This window comes from Limanda limanda, chromosome 13, assembly GCF_963576545.1.
Source record: "Limanda limanda chromosome 13, fLimLim1.1, whole genome shotgun sequence".
NCBI classification, from domain to species: Eukaryota; Metazoa; Chordata; class Actinopteri; order Pleuronectiformes; family Pleuronectidae; genus Limanda; species Limanda limanda.
In genome coordinates, this window is record NC_083648.1 from 21,920,962 (window position 1) to 21,937,074 (window position 16,113).

Sequence of the window (16,113 nt, forward strand, 5' to 3'; positions counted from 1 at the left end):
TTACATGTGGACCAGGCACCATTGTGCTGCACACAGCCATGAACTAGCAGAGCATGAATGGATTGAGCTGCAACACCCTGCTCATTTAAACCACACTCTTCTTTGTGTGTGTGTGTGGTATGTATAGAATCCATCACCATTTGCATTTCTCACCCTGCCCAGGGCCTTTTTGCACCAGTGGCCATTGCCACAAAGCAGAATAGAGGTTGGGTTTTCCCATTGTCACTAGGCTACAGGGAACCATTGTCAGTTCAAACAATGCAATGACCATTGGCACACTCATTTGTGTGTGTGTGTGTGTGTGTGTGTGTGTGTGTGTGTGTAGTGTGTGTATTGTACTAGTGTGTGTTCTTAAGACAGAATGAATGATTGTCTTATGTTGTTTTGGGAATTTGAGGAGATTGGTTTGATTATTTTGTATGTGTGTGGGGTTGCCTTATTTCCTCCCCGAAGACAGCTGGGGACGTCTGTCAACATGGGGGGTGGAACCAGCTACATGTAAGCCAATCAAATAGCACATTTCTGATCTTTTCAAAATCAACCAATCAACAGTTGAAACGGGACCAAAACAGATTTTGTGCTGGGGTCTAATCTGTGAAAACAGTTTTGCACTTTTTCCTAGATTTCTACAGACACACACAGACACACACACAACCACATGTTTGTACTAGTATCATAGTGAGGACATTCATTGACATAATACATTCCCCATAAATCCGTGGAATAAACAGGATTGAGGGGATCTGTTGCTCAGAGGGGATTTAAACTGAATGATGAGATGGGGGAGAGACGGACACAAATGTGCACCAATCAGCAGCTGATGCTCGTGGCATCTGTTCTTAGTTGAACAGCATTGGTGCACGGTTGGCAGCCACATTATGATTTGTGAACGCAGTATACGATCTATCCCACATTAGGTTATATACAGCTTGAATCACTCCACATTGTGACTTTACTGAATGATTTTTGTTTGATTTAAGACATGTTAACTGTCTGGATACTGTCAACAATGTAATTTTACTTAATTAACATTTGACTGGAAGTTCCAGTTTTCTAGCACATACAAACTTCCAGACAGAAAGACCCCGGCCGAACCAAAATCCTTGTTGCTGTTAGGTGACAGTGCTCACCACCATTACACCTTACCTCCTCGGTCAAAATAAAAAAAGACAAAAAACCTTGTAGAAGCTTGTGTGTCATATTTTGACTAAAACGTTTTAAAGGTCAGTGTACCATTATCTAGTAGATCCCATCGCAATCATTTTTCCTTTTTGAATCCGTAATTCTGGGGCTTAACAAAGAAGGCTGGAAGCTGCTGGGAGAAACCTTTTAATTTTTCCCTCAGATTCATTCCCTTAAGCTCCTTCCCAACACCAGCATTATGGAGAAAACAAGCTTGGTGATGAGTGTGGTGTGTGTGCAGCCTGCTCGGGCTAGTTCGTGTCAATCAGTTGTGACAAAAAACTGATGCATCTGGTGAGGCATCGATTCACTGTCTGTATTGACAGGGGTAATAATGACAGTGACCCGTAACTCTGCCTGATACACATTTTGGTGCATTGCGTGCTCCCAACGGCTTCAACCCACCGAGACACGAACCGGGTCACTCCATGTACCACTAATGCTGCTCATATTAATAAACTTACTGACTGAAGCAGAACATATCTGCCACACAAGGGACATTGTATCTAACTTTATCCGTTCTTTCTTTCCTTACTTTGTTTCACCTTCAGAGGGAGAACCCAGACCTCCAGTCTACCACCATGTGCCAGTGTGGGGTTGTCCTGATGCTGGGGAGTCGTACCTGACTCTGGCTTTAGAGGTGACTCTCATGGGTATGGGCCAGCAGAGGATCATGCCCGAGGGCCTTTATGCTCAGGATAAGGTATAACTGAACCACACACTGCCACATGATGATCTGTAATAATAATGTAGTTGTGAGTTGACTATCTGTGCATGTCTGAAAGCAGCTGACTTTGTTCTTTGCAGACAACAGCAATTGCTGTAATTTTACATCTATGTCTATGTTCAAAATCTTCACTGCAAAAAGAGAGAAACGGTCATGTCATTTTGTTCCCAATAAACAGAAAGCCACAGTACTTCATTTCATTGTGATTTAGAATAAATCTAAGCAGCATTTCATTGTTTGAATGATAATCTCCTTTAAAGTGCTTAACACAGCTGCCACAGACCTTTGTTCATGTCATGAGAATCAACACACACTAATGTTTCACACAAGAATATAATTTAGAACCAATCAAATCAATGAACAGACTTTTTACTGGATCACTGGCTAAAATAAAATCAGTTTTTTTTGTTGTTTACTGTAACAATAGATACGCACTGATTCAGGAGTTTGAGGTATTTAAGTGCAGCACGTCTTGTAGTTCCTTAATCTCAAAATCCCTTCTTAAAGGGTATTTAAACTTCAAAGTTGTTTTTAATTAAGTCAGCTTAGTTCTACACCTTTTAATTTGGTTCAATTAATACATCTCAATTTATTGTATCTAGATTATGGAAATAATTATAACAGGATTCAATGACATTATCGATTTGAAATTAATATATTTGCATTAGAAACAGTCTCTAACAATGACTGTTTTAGGAAGACTTGTGGAGGTTTATTAGCTGCTTCGGAACATAATGCAAGATCTTCCTCTCATTTTTAATGAAATATAGTATGTAATGCTTTGGTAAATAATGTTTGTGTTGTGTTGTGACTGTGTTGAAGGTTTGTCGTAATGAGGAGCAGATCGTTGCAAAACTTCAAGAACTGGAGCTGGATGACCTCCTGGTTCAGACTCTTCGGAAACAGACCATACAGCTACTAGATGGTACGAAACAACAATGACAACACTTTCCCAGAACACTTGCACTGCAACATTTCATAGGGGTTATTCACTCTAACAAATTTCTTTACGTGGAAATGAAATCATTAATTTATGTTGTGTTCCATCTTCATTTACTGTGAGCTAATAACATCTATCCTGACGTTTACACCTCTGCAGATAGAGTGTTACTTTTTAAATAGATGCCAAGTTTATTAATATCGACCCAGTGTTTGCAGAGATATATTCTATTCATTTAGGGCTAGTAATTCTCAATCAGGGGCCTGGGAAAAGGCCAGTTTTAAAGAGGTTAAGGCATCTATGAGTTATCTGTGTGTTATACTGATTTCTCTCAAGATTATTTACTCAAATTCTTTGTCAATCAATGGATGTGATCACGTAAAAAGTTCATACCTTAAAAAAGAAAATCCTTATTTGGTCTTTCTCTTGTTGCAGCCGGTCCCTTCAGTGGTCTTGGGGAAGTCATCCACAGGGAGAGTGTTCCAATGCACACCTTCGCCAAGTACCTCTTCTCCGCCCTACTGCCACATGACGCTGACCTGGCGTATAAGGTGGCTCTCCGCGCAATGAGGTCAGTCTCTACACTCAATTTATTATTTAACAAGGATTCAAGGTCTTTATTGTCACCATACTCGGGTAGAATACAATTGTAAGAGGCTTCTCTCTCCTGGATATTATATATACTATATAACACATTCATATCTATCTATACATGCAGTTAGATATGCCGTTGATGTTAAATGAATAATAGCTTAGTCACAACAAAAGGTAGGCTTTATGTTATTATTTATATTAGTTTTAATGTTATTTAGTTCCTATTAGAACCTGTAATAAAGAGTCTTAAGTCAATGTATTTCATTATGTCACTTTTTTGACAGTTGCACCCAACTATATGCTTTAGCTACACATAGTAAAACTAAAGTAGAATTCTAACCTCTCCCTTGGTTCAGTTTTTCTGTTTTACTTTATGGTCATTTCTGTGGCTGCAGTTTGCACTGCTGCTGAATTGCACTTTTCACAATAGCAGATGTTTTTAATTATTCATCACCCTCATGAACTTTCACGCAGGTGGGCTTTATTGTAGCATTGTAGTATCAGACTGCATGAATTCTTATCTGTGTGCACCTGAGAGTTAAGAGCCAGTACAGGCTGCCATCCATTGTGGTGGTGGTCTCATTTGTTTCAGCCAGCCTATTTACCAGTATGTCTAAGTACTATCATCTATTATGATAGCATTTTGCATTCTTGCTGAGAATCAGATGGGAATACTGTTCCCGTCTTTATCATAATCCAACCAGCTGCTGGCTCCATTTTCATATTTACTGAACAGACATGAGGAAAGTGATCCTCTCATCTAACTGTTGAGTGAGAAAGGAATAAGAGTATTTGCCAAATTCTTGAATTTTAGTTTTAACTTTCACCAATTCCAGTGGTAGATTTTATTTCATCTTAGATTTCGTAACTTTTGTTTTGGCCATCAAAATGCTTAAATGAACATTCAAACAACTATGATGTCTTAGTCTATTGTCATTTACACAGTTCAATTAGTGATCTAGTGAAGATTTTATTATTGTCCATGTGAGGACAATTGTGACAGAAGCAACTTTTTTATAATCGAGTCCGCATCTATAACAACAAAGTAGCTACATTTTCAAAACTGACCTTATAACCATGTAGCTAAAGGTCAATACAGAGAGTGAGAACTGAAAATATAGCAGAAAACAAAGCTCTTCAACATCATTCTTGTTGTCTGCCTACCGGTTATACTGCAAAACCTTACTCGTAGTTTTAGCCATTAGCCAGTTATTTTTTCCTGTTTTCTGCTATAAACTGTTATTTGTGTAAAACGAGCCAGTAGCAGTTCACTGCTTGCTGCATCAGTGGGTGAACAATGATATAGATACCAGCACATAAACGCTAAGCGTGTGGGCGGAGCTGCGTAGTTAGCTGGAGAGGCAGACATGAGGGAGATGGCGGCCACACAGAGCAAGAGTGGGCTGCAGACAGCCTGCTCCACTGGGCTAACCAATACAACACGGGAATATTGTTCTCTCTCCCTTACACACGCACTGGCTTTCTCACATTTTTCCACATTGAGCCACCGGTTTATGTAGTTCTCCCCATGTTCGCTCCGTCATTGACCAACAGTGTATTACAAACTGTTGTTGTGTGTTTCTGTCAGGCTTCCGGTGTTGGAGTCATCAGGAGGCTCCGGGGACGTGGGCCACCCTCACCATGGCATCTCCATAGTTCCAAGTAGATACCCCCGCTGGTTCACACTGGGACACCTGGAGTCACAGCAGTGCGAGCTAGCCTCCACCATGCTCACCGCTGCTAAAGGTACCATCAACACATCCCCAGTTGCATAGTCTCTCCTCATATGTTCCTTCACTAAAATCGTTCTTGGTAATGATTCATTTGTATATCAAGGTATTTAATTTCACTTTCCTTTGCCTGCAGGTGACATGTTGAGGTTACGGACGGTACTGGAGGCCATCCAGAAAAACATCCACTCCTCTTCCTTAATCTTCAAACTGGCCCAGGATGCTTTTAAGATCGCCACACCCGCAGACAACCCGCCTGATATAACCTTACTCAACGTAGCACTGGAGCTCGGCCTGCAGGTACAGTCATTTCTGCAATCCTCTGCAGCCCCACTGCAAATTAACAGAGACAATTTCACACAGCGTCTTACTAATGTTGCTGTGAAGAATACACATAATTGAGCCTTTTGGGTTGAACACAGAAACTGTGCAGCAGTGTCACTGTGGCCTCACGTGTCTCTTATTCTCCTTGTATTTTGAGTTTAAACGGAATTTCTGTTCGTTAAATTTGAATGCATCTGTCCTCACTGGCAAGTGTGGTTTAAAAAAAATATTTTTAAACATTTAATCAAAAAAATACTGTTTGACCTAGTGAACATTTGCAAAGCTGCCCAGATAATACTGAAAGATATGTTTTCTAAAGAAACACAGTATCAGAATCAGAAAGCATCATCATCTCCTCCTGTTTGTTTCCAGGTGATGAGGATGACTCTGTCCACACTGAATTGGCGAAGGAGAGAGATGGTTCGCTGGCTGGTTACCTGCGCCACTGAAGTCGGTATGTGAAGCCCTATAATAAACTCTACTGAGACCTATCCAACAAGTGTACTCTCCATAGTGTATTCATGTTTTTCCTTTCATTCAAAATGTGTAGCCTGTAGTTCAGTGATGCAATGGCACCCAGGGGTGGATCCAGGGGCGATGCCAGGGAGGCACTGGCCCCAGCTGAAATCTGATTGGCCCCTGAAGTGCCCCTGTCCTGTCAGTAGTCTTTTGTCAGTAGTTTTTTACATAAACTAGTCACATACTAACAATTCTGAAAATAAATATAATATTAATAATGCTTAAAGCAATAGAGCCAGAATTAATCAAGGAATAAATTGTATGTGCACTATATTGAATGAGGAATTGTTCATGGATGTTGTGTTATATAAATTATGACTCTTGATTAAGAAAAATCCTAGATTGACCACTGCAGGTATAATTAGGGGCTTTAGCACTTAAAGCTATTTTGTCATGGTGTCACATTGACAGTGGTCTGAACCTTTACTAAAATTACTCAAAACTTTGCCCTGGTGCTTTTCATTTAAAGTTTGGCCGTACACTGACTGAAGTTGACATGTGCTAACTTCAGTTGATCTGTCAAATGAGCTGTCTCCAGAGCTCAGAGACAGGATTGGGTAGAGGCACAGATCTGGGGAAGGCTCCAAAACACCTACGACATTGAAGGTCTACAATCGCTTCCATCATTTTTGGTTTAAGAATGATTCTACTTAGAGCTGACTGCGTGATTGAACAAATCAGTGGAGGAGGGCCATGGTTACAAAGGTGACCTAGACCCTTTCCAAAGAACTTGTATGGAGATTGGAGAAACAATCAATTCTATGCATCATGTCAGGGCAATAAACTTAGAATTGAAGTCAAGCAGATAAATCTTGGATTCTCACAGTCGTAGTCCTTTAGGTGCCTACATATGTCTTTGACTGAGGAGAGGCTTACGCCTGGGAGCCCCTATCCGACAATTTACATTCTGTCTTCAATACATGTTTAATCTTTCTCTCTTCCTCAGGTCTGCGTGCATTGGTTAGCATCTTGCAGAGCTGGTACACTCTCTTCACACCGACCGAGGCCACCAGCATTGTGGCAGCCACCGTCATGTCCCACAACACCATCCTGCGCCTCAGCCTCGACTACCCCCAACGTGAGGAGCTGGCTAGCTGTGCAAGGACCCTGGCCCTGCAGTGTGCCATGAAGGACCCCCAGAACTGCGCTCTGTCAGCTCTGACACTATGTGAGAAGGACCACATCGCCTTCGAGACAGCCTATCAGATCGTGATTGACGCAGCGTCCACAGGAATGACGTACTCCCAGCTCTTTACCATTGCAAGGTACATGGAGCACAGAGGATATCCTCTGCGATCGTTCAAATTGGCCTCCCTTGCCATGACACATCTTAACCTGGCGTACAACCAGGACACACACCCAGCTATTAACGATGTGCTCTGGGCCTGCGCACTTAGCCACTCTTTGGGTAAAAATGAGCTTGCAGCCATTATTCCCCTGGTGGTGAAGAGTGTGCACTGCGCCACAGTGCTGTCTGACATCCTCAGACGGTGCACCATGACAGCGCCGGGTCTTGCCGGCATCCCTGGGAGAAGGAACTCTGGGAAGCTGATGTCAACAGACAAGGCACCATTGCGGCAGCTCCTAGATGCCACAATCTCAGCTTACATCAACACCACGCACTCTCGACTGACACACATCAGTCCGCGGCACTATGGAGAGTTCATAGAGTTCCTGAGCAAAGCAAGGGAGACTTTCCTGCTGGCACAGGATGGCCACATTCAGTTTGCCCAGTTCATAGACAACCTGAAACAGATCTACAAGGGCAAGAAGAAACTGATGATGTTGGTCAGGGAGCGCTTCGGCTGACCTCCCCCCTCCCTCACAGGGATGCTCTCCCTGGGAAGAAGTTGAACGTATTTGTTTCTATTTAAGTATTTTTTTAGATTATTTGTATTTTTTACTTATGTTGAGCCATTTGTTGACTAAGTCATAAGTTTTGGTCCCTGTTTTGTTGTTTTGTTTCTTGAATGTGAACCAGGAAGTGTTTGCAGTACATTGCTCTACTTTGGTGAGACTGCAAAAGAGGGAAATGGCTTGAAATGTCAAAGAAATACCAACAAAAACAAAGTGTTTAACCCGCCAACCCGTTGAATCGGTGATAAAACCATCAAGAGATTGTGATGACAAAAAAAGCAAAAAGGACTTTTTCAGTGGCACATGACGATATGAGAAACCAAATGATTTTGTTGGATGGGGTACATACTTTGAGTCAGAAGACGCTTTCAGCTGCGCTTAAGATGAAGTGTATTTAAAAGTGGAAGAGATATGTCATTCCAAACATAAAGAGCCACTGAGGTGGAAAACACACACATAGTGTTGCTGTCATACCTCGACTTGTATTATTTGTCAGCTTTAACTTCTCTATCAGAAATGGCCTCTTGTTTCATTCAGGGCATCTTAGAGTAGAGAGAATACAGAAAACAGAACTGCTCACACATGGTCTTTCTGTGGAAGAAGTCAACACCAACAGGTTTAAAGCCACTCTAGACTAGCTCCTTTCCTCTACACCTGCTGGTCAGTGCTTCTCATTATCATTATCTCCAGAGGGTGAACCATGTTGCTTTATAGGAAGCATGTTCCCAAATCCAGCAGCCTGAGAGCGACATTATTCAGCCTGTTCTCGCTAAGGTAGAGTAGTAGAGGTTCCACATGCACATTATTTTACAGTATCTCTCTTATATCCTCCCGAAAGATCATTGAAAGTGACAAAAATACAACTTGATGAACAGTAGGGTCACAGAAGGACCATCTCTAGAGATACCACTGCACCGCTCTATATAGCTACTTGTGGCCAAAACCTTTTAAATCTGTACGACTCCATCAATGACTTCTCACATGCTAGATCAAGATTTAGTGAATGAGCAATAGTAGGCGAGTCTTCTTAATTTGTATCATCCAGTGGCATTGACTTCACTGTCTTGTACTCTGTTAGGAAACCTGGGATCTTATTGGGACCATGTTGACTTCAGTGACTCTGCCTGTAACTAAAGTCCCTTTTCCGTTTCCAAAACTTCAGTGGGAACTCAGAAGCTCTTTGTTCCACACAACCCAGAACATAAATGCACGGTTCCAACACACAACCAGTCAAACATCACTGTTTATACAAACTAGCCCGCATGATCTGCATTTAAAGCAGCAGCATTAGAAAAAATACAGAATAAACAGGAAAATAACAAGGTAGAAATTAAATTAAAGAAAACTAATTTCATCCTGATTGGAAAAAAGCCATATAAAATGTTTACCATGAATATATATAATAGAACCAAGCTTAAACCACTAATAAGGCTTTACTTGTTAATATTTTTGTTATAGCAATCGAACAAATAACTGAAATGTGAGGAAAAACCCAAACTATGCTCTTACCGTCCTCTCGACTCTATTAACCATCATGTTAGCATCAGTGAAGTAACTGTTAAGGTTCAATTGTCTCACATCAACTTTCTTAGCTGGTTATTAGCTAGTTAGCTGTTAGCTAATAAATATAATAGAGGTTTTAACAACTTATAAAAAACAAAATTCCCTTCAAGTGATGGTGGAGAACAAAAGAAAGCTAAAAGGAGACAGAATATTTTGCTTAAATTTTTTAAGTGGCCTGAAAATTACAACATTAACGCTGAGAATTGCTAGACGGGACATTAGCTAATGTCGCTAAATCAACTGTAGAAATCAGTAATGGTGGTTTAAGCAGTGTTCGGATATACTCATGCAAAAAAAGACAATTAGCTAACATTTGTGAATGAAAAATGTAAATATTTATAACATTTAGAAAAACAAAAGGAACTGAAGAAACTGCACTTACCATTTCCATTATGACTGATTTGCAAATAACTAAATGAACATGCTAAGGAAGCTTTTTGTGGTTTCAAATCCATGTCACTCCCGAACCTAAGTTTCTACTGGTCTTAAACCTTTATGGAAAAAGGTCTGTAGTTACGAAAGCTACTTTGCTGTGTATGCTACTGGTTGTGTTAATTCTGGACTGTGAAAATGAGTGGCCATGTCTCAAGGGTTGTAGAAACAATGCACATATGAAAAAATACTGTATATTTTATGTCTTAGTGATGTAAGCGTACATATTTGAGACAACATGCCTCGGCACAGGAAGTTGTTTGTCTCTACGGGGGCCGTATAGGTCTTTCTAACCCAGTGGCATAGTGTTGTTAATGGCAGTGTAGAGTACAGCAAGCGCTTGAACTGGTCTTCGTACTAGCACTTCACACAAATACCTCTTCAGTACGTTCCTGCCTGCTTCAGCATTTATTTATTGATTGTTTAGAAACTTTGTGTGACTGAGTTGGAATCGCATACACAAAACGGAACTGGACTTAAAATGGAAAAAAAAAGTCACAACAGAGGAGTCGGCCTGTCGACGGTAGGAGGATAAAAAAGAGTACGGTTTTTGAATGGAGGAACATTTTCTTACTTGCTTTTACATTCCATGAGAGCTACCTTCACCCGCTACCCGGGTAGTCAGTCACAGCTCGGGGCCTTTTTTTTTTTATCTGAAGAAATGCAGATAGTTGAATGAGGAAGATGAATAAAAGGAAAATTGAGCAAAAGAAAGAAAAGTAGAGAGAGAGGCTAAACTCAGTTCTCAGGGACATCACTTAAAGAAACAAAACAAAAAGTAGTAGCATTAAGCATTTAAGATATTGTAAATATTAAAGTGTCAATTCAGAAAATTGTAAAGTTATAATTATTTATGATAAGTATGTTATGTGTTTGGTCTTTTTCTTTATTTTTACGTTCTTTTCGGCGAGGGTGTACTTGAATTGTTTTGGACCGGGTGGATTTGACGGCGTTTTTTTGTAAGAGCAAAGACTTCAAGGCATTTCTCAGGTGCTCCTGTGTACATTTCTTTCAGTTTGTTTTTTGCTATAATAATTATTGTTTGTGTTTTTTTTATTTTTAGATTTGCAAAGAAATAAAAAAAAATCTGTTTTCCAAAAGGAGGCATGTTATTGGGGAGCTGAAGAAAAATGAGTAACGCATTCATTTGTAAACAGATACGTACTAAACCTGACTATGCAGAACCACTTCGTTGGTCTTGTCACCTCTTAAAGACGCCCTCTGAAAACCTGGCCCGGCAAAGAGGCAGGACGGTGTTGGGGGGGGGCGGACAAAGACAAGACCCAGCATGCTTGTATTTGGACAGCGCGCAGTAGCCAGCCTGCGTTCGCTGCAACATTTAGAGGGAAAAAAAGAAAAAAGGTGAAAAATGCCTTTCTGACCGATCAATGTACAAAGATTATTTTTGCTTACCTTCTTTGTTGTTTTTTTATTTAATCAGGACTCAAGCCTTTAGTGTCTTCTCAGCTGTTGTGTGGCAGCACTGCATTGAGACAGAACATATATACACAAGAGTCAGAAACAGCAACTGTATGAACAATAGCGATGGCCTGCGAATGAATGTGTGTGTTCATTCCTCATTTCTTGTAACTCTATTTTTCTTATTGTTGCTTTCTTGACTCTCTTCAGCCTAAAAACTGATTTCATTTTCTCTATCTCTACTTTTTTCATCTTCTATCTTTTTCTAGTTTTCCTCCATTTATCTGCTCGTTCCCTCTCTCACAGAAAGGGTTTTGGTTCCATGGCAATGCGTCGACGTGTCGGCGAGCAGTTTTCACTGCAGCCACTTCCTCTCACCAGGGCTCTGCAGCAGCCTTGATTTCTTGGCTATGACACTGGTAATAGCACTAGACACTAATGTTTCCTTAAATCAAACCTGAAAGAGGGATTCTATTTCAATTTTAGCTGTTGCTTAACCTGGAAGCTGCATTCAGCTGCCTTTTTGTGATGCATAAACTGACAGCATCACAACGGTTTCCTCTCTGTGTTCACTGTATCAGCCTCTTTCTTTCTTTTTTTCCTTCTTTTCTCTTCTTCTCTTTCTTTCTGTCTTTCTCTCATTCTTGTGGGGAGTTCTATCTGCTGGTAGAGATCTAGTTCACCGTTCTGTTTGTTTTGGGGATTTTTGTAACTTAAGGGAAAATGGAAAGTGTTTGTTGCCTCTTTGTGCTACTGATTAAGAAAAAGGTATTTCCAGTATTTGTTGCCACAGAAGTATGATAGCTTATCATGGACACCGTTTTTTTGTTTTTTTTGGAATTTGTTATTTCTTTGTGCGACTTCTTGAGCTACTGTCTATAAAGCAAGAATTTATTACTATTTATGTAATGCTACTACCATTTTATATTGATTTGTGTTGGAATCTCAGTGCTTTTCTATGAATAAAGTGTGAAACACATTAGAGGGACTTCTTTATATCTGTTTTGGACCAAGATGCATTACTTAGAGGTTCTCTCTCTCTAAGTTTAGAGTAAGTTAGTGTCCTCTTAAGTTGTGTGTGTGTGTGTGTGCGCGCTGTATATTTTACCTCTAACTTTTTTGTAGTCAAGTATCTAAACACACACACATATATATATCAGACTTTCTTGATGCAACAGCTACTTTAGCTTTGTCTACTTCTTCAGCAAAGACAACGACAAGCTAACCTACAGATGTGATGTTATACATCACTACTTTTTATCAAGTGGTCAGTATACCTATTGAATGGGTTAAAGGGATAGTACACCGAAAAATTGAAATTCACTCAGTATCTCCTCACCACTCTACCAATAGAGGGATGGGTGAAGTGTTTGTGTCCAGGAGTCCCAGGTGTAAACAGCATTGCAGCTGAATCCAATACAATTAAAGTAATTGGAGGACCGATTCTTCAGACTTCAGACTAACCAGCAGAAACAAATATTGCTTGTGTGGTGTCATCAAAGTGTCCGTAAGCACCAACATTCATATCCGACTCGAAACGGTGTATTTTACACTGTGTTTTGGGCCTAAATGTCCGCTACCGGAAGTAGCAATGCTAACGCGGTGTGACCAGAGAAGGATATCTGAGGTACAGAGCTGAATTTGAGGGGTTTAAATAAACCACCAAACAGTGTATGCTGTCTGTAGCAGCAATTTCTATTTAACTGCTACTGGTGGCTGAGTTGGGTTTGATCCTGACGCATGTATAAAAGATGAGGAGTAGAGGTTTGTCCGGTTGGTCCCTTTGACCATTTATTGTAGAAAAAAGATGGTTTACAATTTGCTTAAAACAAACTAAATACATTAAACTAAAGAGTCTCTCGTAGACCACATTGAACGTCACAAAACATGGTCAAAAAAGTGTTGCCTTCCTCATCCACGCCCAGATGCTCTCGTGGCTGGCTCTTTAAGCCTTTCCCTTTGGCTCCACCCTCCGCCTCTCAGGTTCAGTTCAGGTGTGCTGTAGGTGGGGTAAAAACACCTACAGACACAGTGTCACTCTCACACACACACACACATGCATGGCTAATAAAGAAAGATAACAAAGGTTAATATGGCTCCTACACTGTCATTAGCAGTAGTTTCAGCTTGATATGATTCTGGTTTATTCCAATTTAGATATTATTAAATAGTTTACTGTCCATTGGGTTTACGCTCTTATTTGTAATAATAATATTGTTATTACATTTCACAATGGTTGAGACAGTGACACGGTGACGTCACTGAGACCAAAGTCGAGTTGCTCAGTCAACTGTCAGACATTATTAAACAAGTTTTCAGATTTTTGACCATAAAAACTCTCCTTCATAAACAACTTTGACCGACTTACCATGTGCACGTATAGAAACAACCTGTGTCATGGTTTACCTCTACAGGATCCATTTAAATGATATGATTAACAGTCTTGTTTGCTTCCTGTCTGATCATCACTCATGTTTCTGGTCTGACAGCTGAAAACCAGCCTCTGATTCTCCCCCGCAACCACACACGTAAATGACATGTCACAGAGTGTCCCAGCTGGTGTGGCCCAATCCCAGGTTTCTCACCCAGCATCCGTGATAAATGAAGCACATGGAGGCGGATATAGGTCCCATCAATCTCTCACTCATTTGTCTCTAATCAGAATATTTCTCTTCTCTCTTTCCATCACCGCTTCATTCTCATTCATTAGAGATTTCTGCAGAGCTACAGGAACGAGACAATCAGACCATCAGTGTGGTCGTGAGTCAGTGTGTGTGTGTGTGTGTGAGCGAGAGCGAGAGAGAGAGTGTGTAAATCGAGATTGATTGGCTGATGGTAAATGAGCAGATTTGTATTAATTATCCAGACAGATAGATTGCTATATGCTCAATCTTTATCTCCTCAGTTCTCTCTCTCTCTCTCTCTCTCTCTCTCTCTCTCCTTCTCTGAGAGTGTGTGTGTGTGTGTGTGTGTGTGTGTGTGTGTGTGTGTGTGTGTGTGTGTGTGTGTGTGTGTGCGTGTGTGTGTGTTTGTGTGTGTGTTTGTGTGTGTGTGTGTGTGGGCGAAGGCTCCTGAGCACACCTGCTTCTCATCCCACTCATCATCGGCTGCAGTATATAAACCAGTCAGCTCATGTGGAAGGCGCTACTCAGCTTTCATGACTGTTAGCTCCAGCACTCTTGCCCTCCCTGTATAAGATCCTTGTGTGTTTTGGACTAAACTAACACCAGGGCTGCAGCCACAGTCCAAATAGTCTCCTCTCCCGGCCACTGTTCCCTGAGCCTGATGGAAAACGTCACAAGGTCGAGGAGAGGAAAGACTTTAATCCACTTTATTTACAACAGGAGATACACACAGACGGTACAGTCCTGTGATGAACTCTGTGCTGTGCGTCTACAGTTATATTTAAGTTTCCTGTCCAAAAAGTAGGGGTACGCCCTGAGAGAAGATGTTTTCAGTTGAGGAGGAAACATTAAACCATCAGTTACTCAGTACCAAATAGATTTAATTGAAAATAAAAACAAAGCAAAAAGGAGTGAAACGTTGCAACAGTATAATAACATGAACATGTGGAGAAAAGCTGATATAATTTTTTTTGTGTGCATTCTGTAATAATGGGATTTAAATATTTCTTATATTTGTATTTAGTCCTGATGATGTTATTAACATCCGTACATATTTCTGATGATATCTTGAACTATAAGTTCAGTCAGCTTGTTGTTGACTGGACCGATGTGACAGAGAGGGAATCAGGAGCTCAGAGAAGATCCAGTTCTGGATCATGTTTTTTGAACGTTAAGTGGGTGTGCCCAGGTTAACCTACAAGGTTGTGTTGCATTAAATGTTGCTGCAGCGATGGATTATGGGAAGGTCTGTCCTTCTTTCCTTTCATTAAGATTGTCAGATGTTTCCTATGCAAAAGGAGATACGTTAGGAGGCATTGAGGCTCCTTTCCTTATCATTTATAGGCAGCCTCTGAAATTGAAATCATTTCACTAACTTAGGACGGTTTCCTAGGAAAACAGATGATTGGAACACACCCCAGGGATCATAGATGGAAACAGGAAGTACCACAGGCGGGGGAAGGGGGTAACACCCATTAATGGACCCGGATTGAGGAAGAAAGCCCTGTCAGCAGGTCATTTGGACATCCTTTAACATTCCAAATTGGATGTTACACCATTAAAGAAAATCAGTTTGATAAAACTTCAGAGAAAGATGTGTGGAGACTCCTCTGGAATCTCACTGCATAAAATAGGAGGTCTTTGCAGATTTTCTTCAGTATTGTTCGTACAGGTTCAAATCTGCATCGGTGTCTGTCCGACAAAGAACCTAATAAATAATATTGCAACGAACTTGGGACGACGCCAGCGAACTCTGAAACAGCAACTGTGACACAGTGTTGGAGCCGGACCCAACACCTGCCTGCCTGAACCTACTCTCTTCAGACCACATGCCGATCCCCTCCCAGCTCCTCAACTCCATCCTCATCGTTACCTTTTATCTCTGCCGGGTTTACAATTAACTTTTTTATTATCTGACCTAGCCAAAGTCGGCCTCTGGGTCGTCATTTAAGACCAAATCACAACGTTGAAGTTGATCCAATAACAGCCAGCGGCCTTGGACAATGCTATTGTGAGTTCTTACGGAGCAGCAGGGGTCAGTTCAGATGAATTGGGGTAAACTCTCTTTTGAAACAGAAACAGATGCAGTGGTAAGTTGTCTTAGTGGACAACATTAGATCATTTAGAAATGTATTTTCAACATGCTACAGTTTGTTAGACTGCACTTTTCACCACATGCATCAATCTAAATAAATCAAATTA

General features: G+C 40.8%; 1 protein-coding gene across 1 annotated transcript in view; it reads left to right on the forward strand.

Moving 5' to 3' along the window:
- zswim5 (zinc finger, SWIM-type containing 5) overlaps nt 1-12,228 on the forward strand; it is a 58,925-nt gene extending 46,697 nt beyond the window's left edge. Inside the window, exons 10-16 of the mRNA XM_061085018.1 lie at nt 1,734-1,885; nt 2,732-2,834; nt 3,285-3,420; nt 5,032-5,189; nt 5,310-5,473; nt 5,870-5,951; nt 6,963-12,228. Of these exons, the coding sequence (XP_060941001.1) occupies nt 1,734-1,885; nt 2,732-2,834; nt 3,285-3,420; nt 5,032-5,189; nt 5,310-5,473; nt 5,870-5,951; nt 6,963-7,825 (1,658 nt within the window). The 3' untranslated portion in view covers nt 7,826-12,228. The remainder of the gene's footprint in view (nt 1-1,733; nt 1,886-2,731; nt 2,835-3,284; nt 3,421-5,031; nt 5,190-5,309; nt 5,474-5,869; nt 5,952-6,962) is intronic.
- The last annotated feature ends 3,885 nt before the right edge of the window (nt 12,229-16,113 follow it).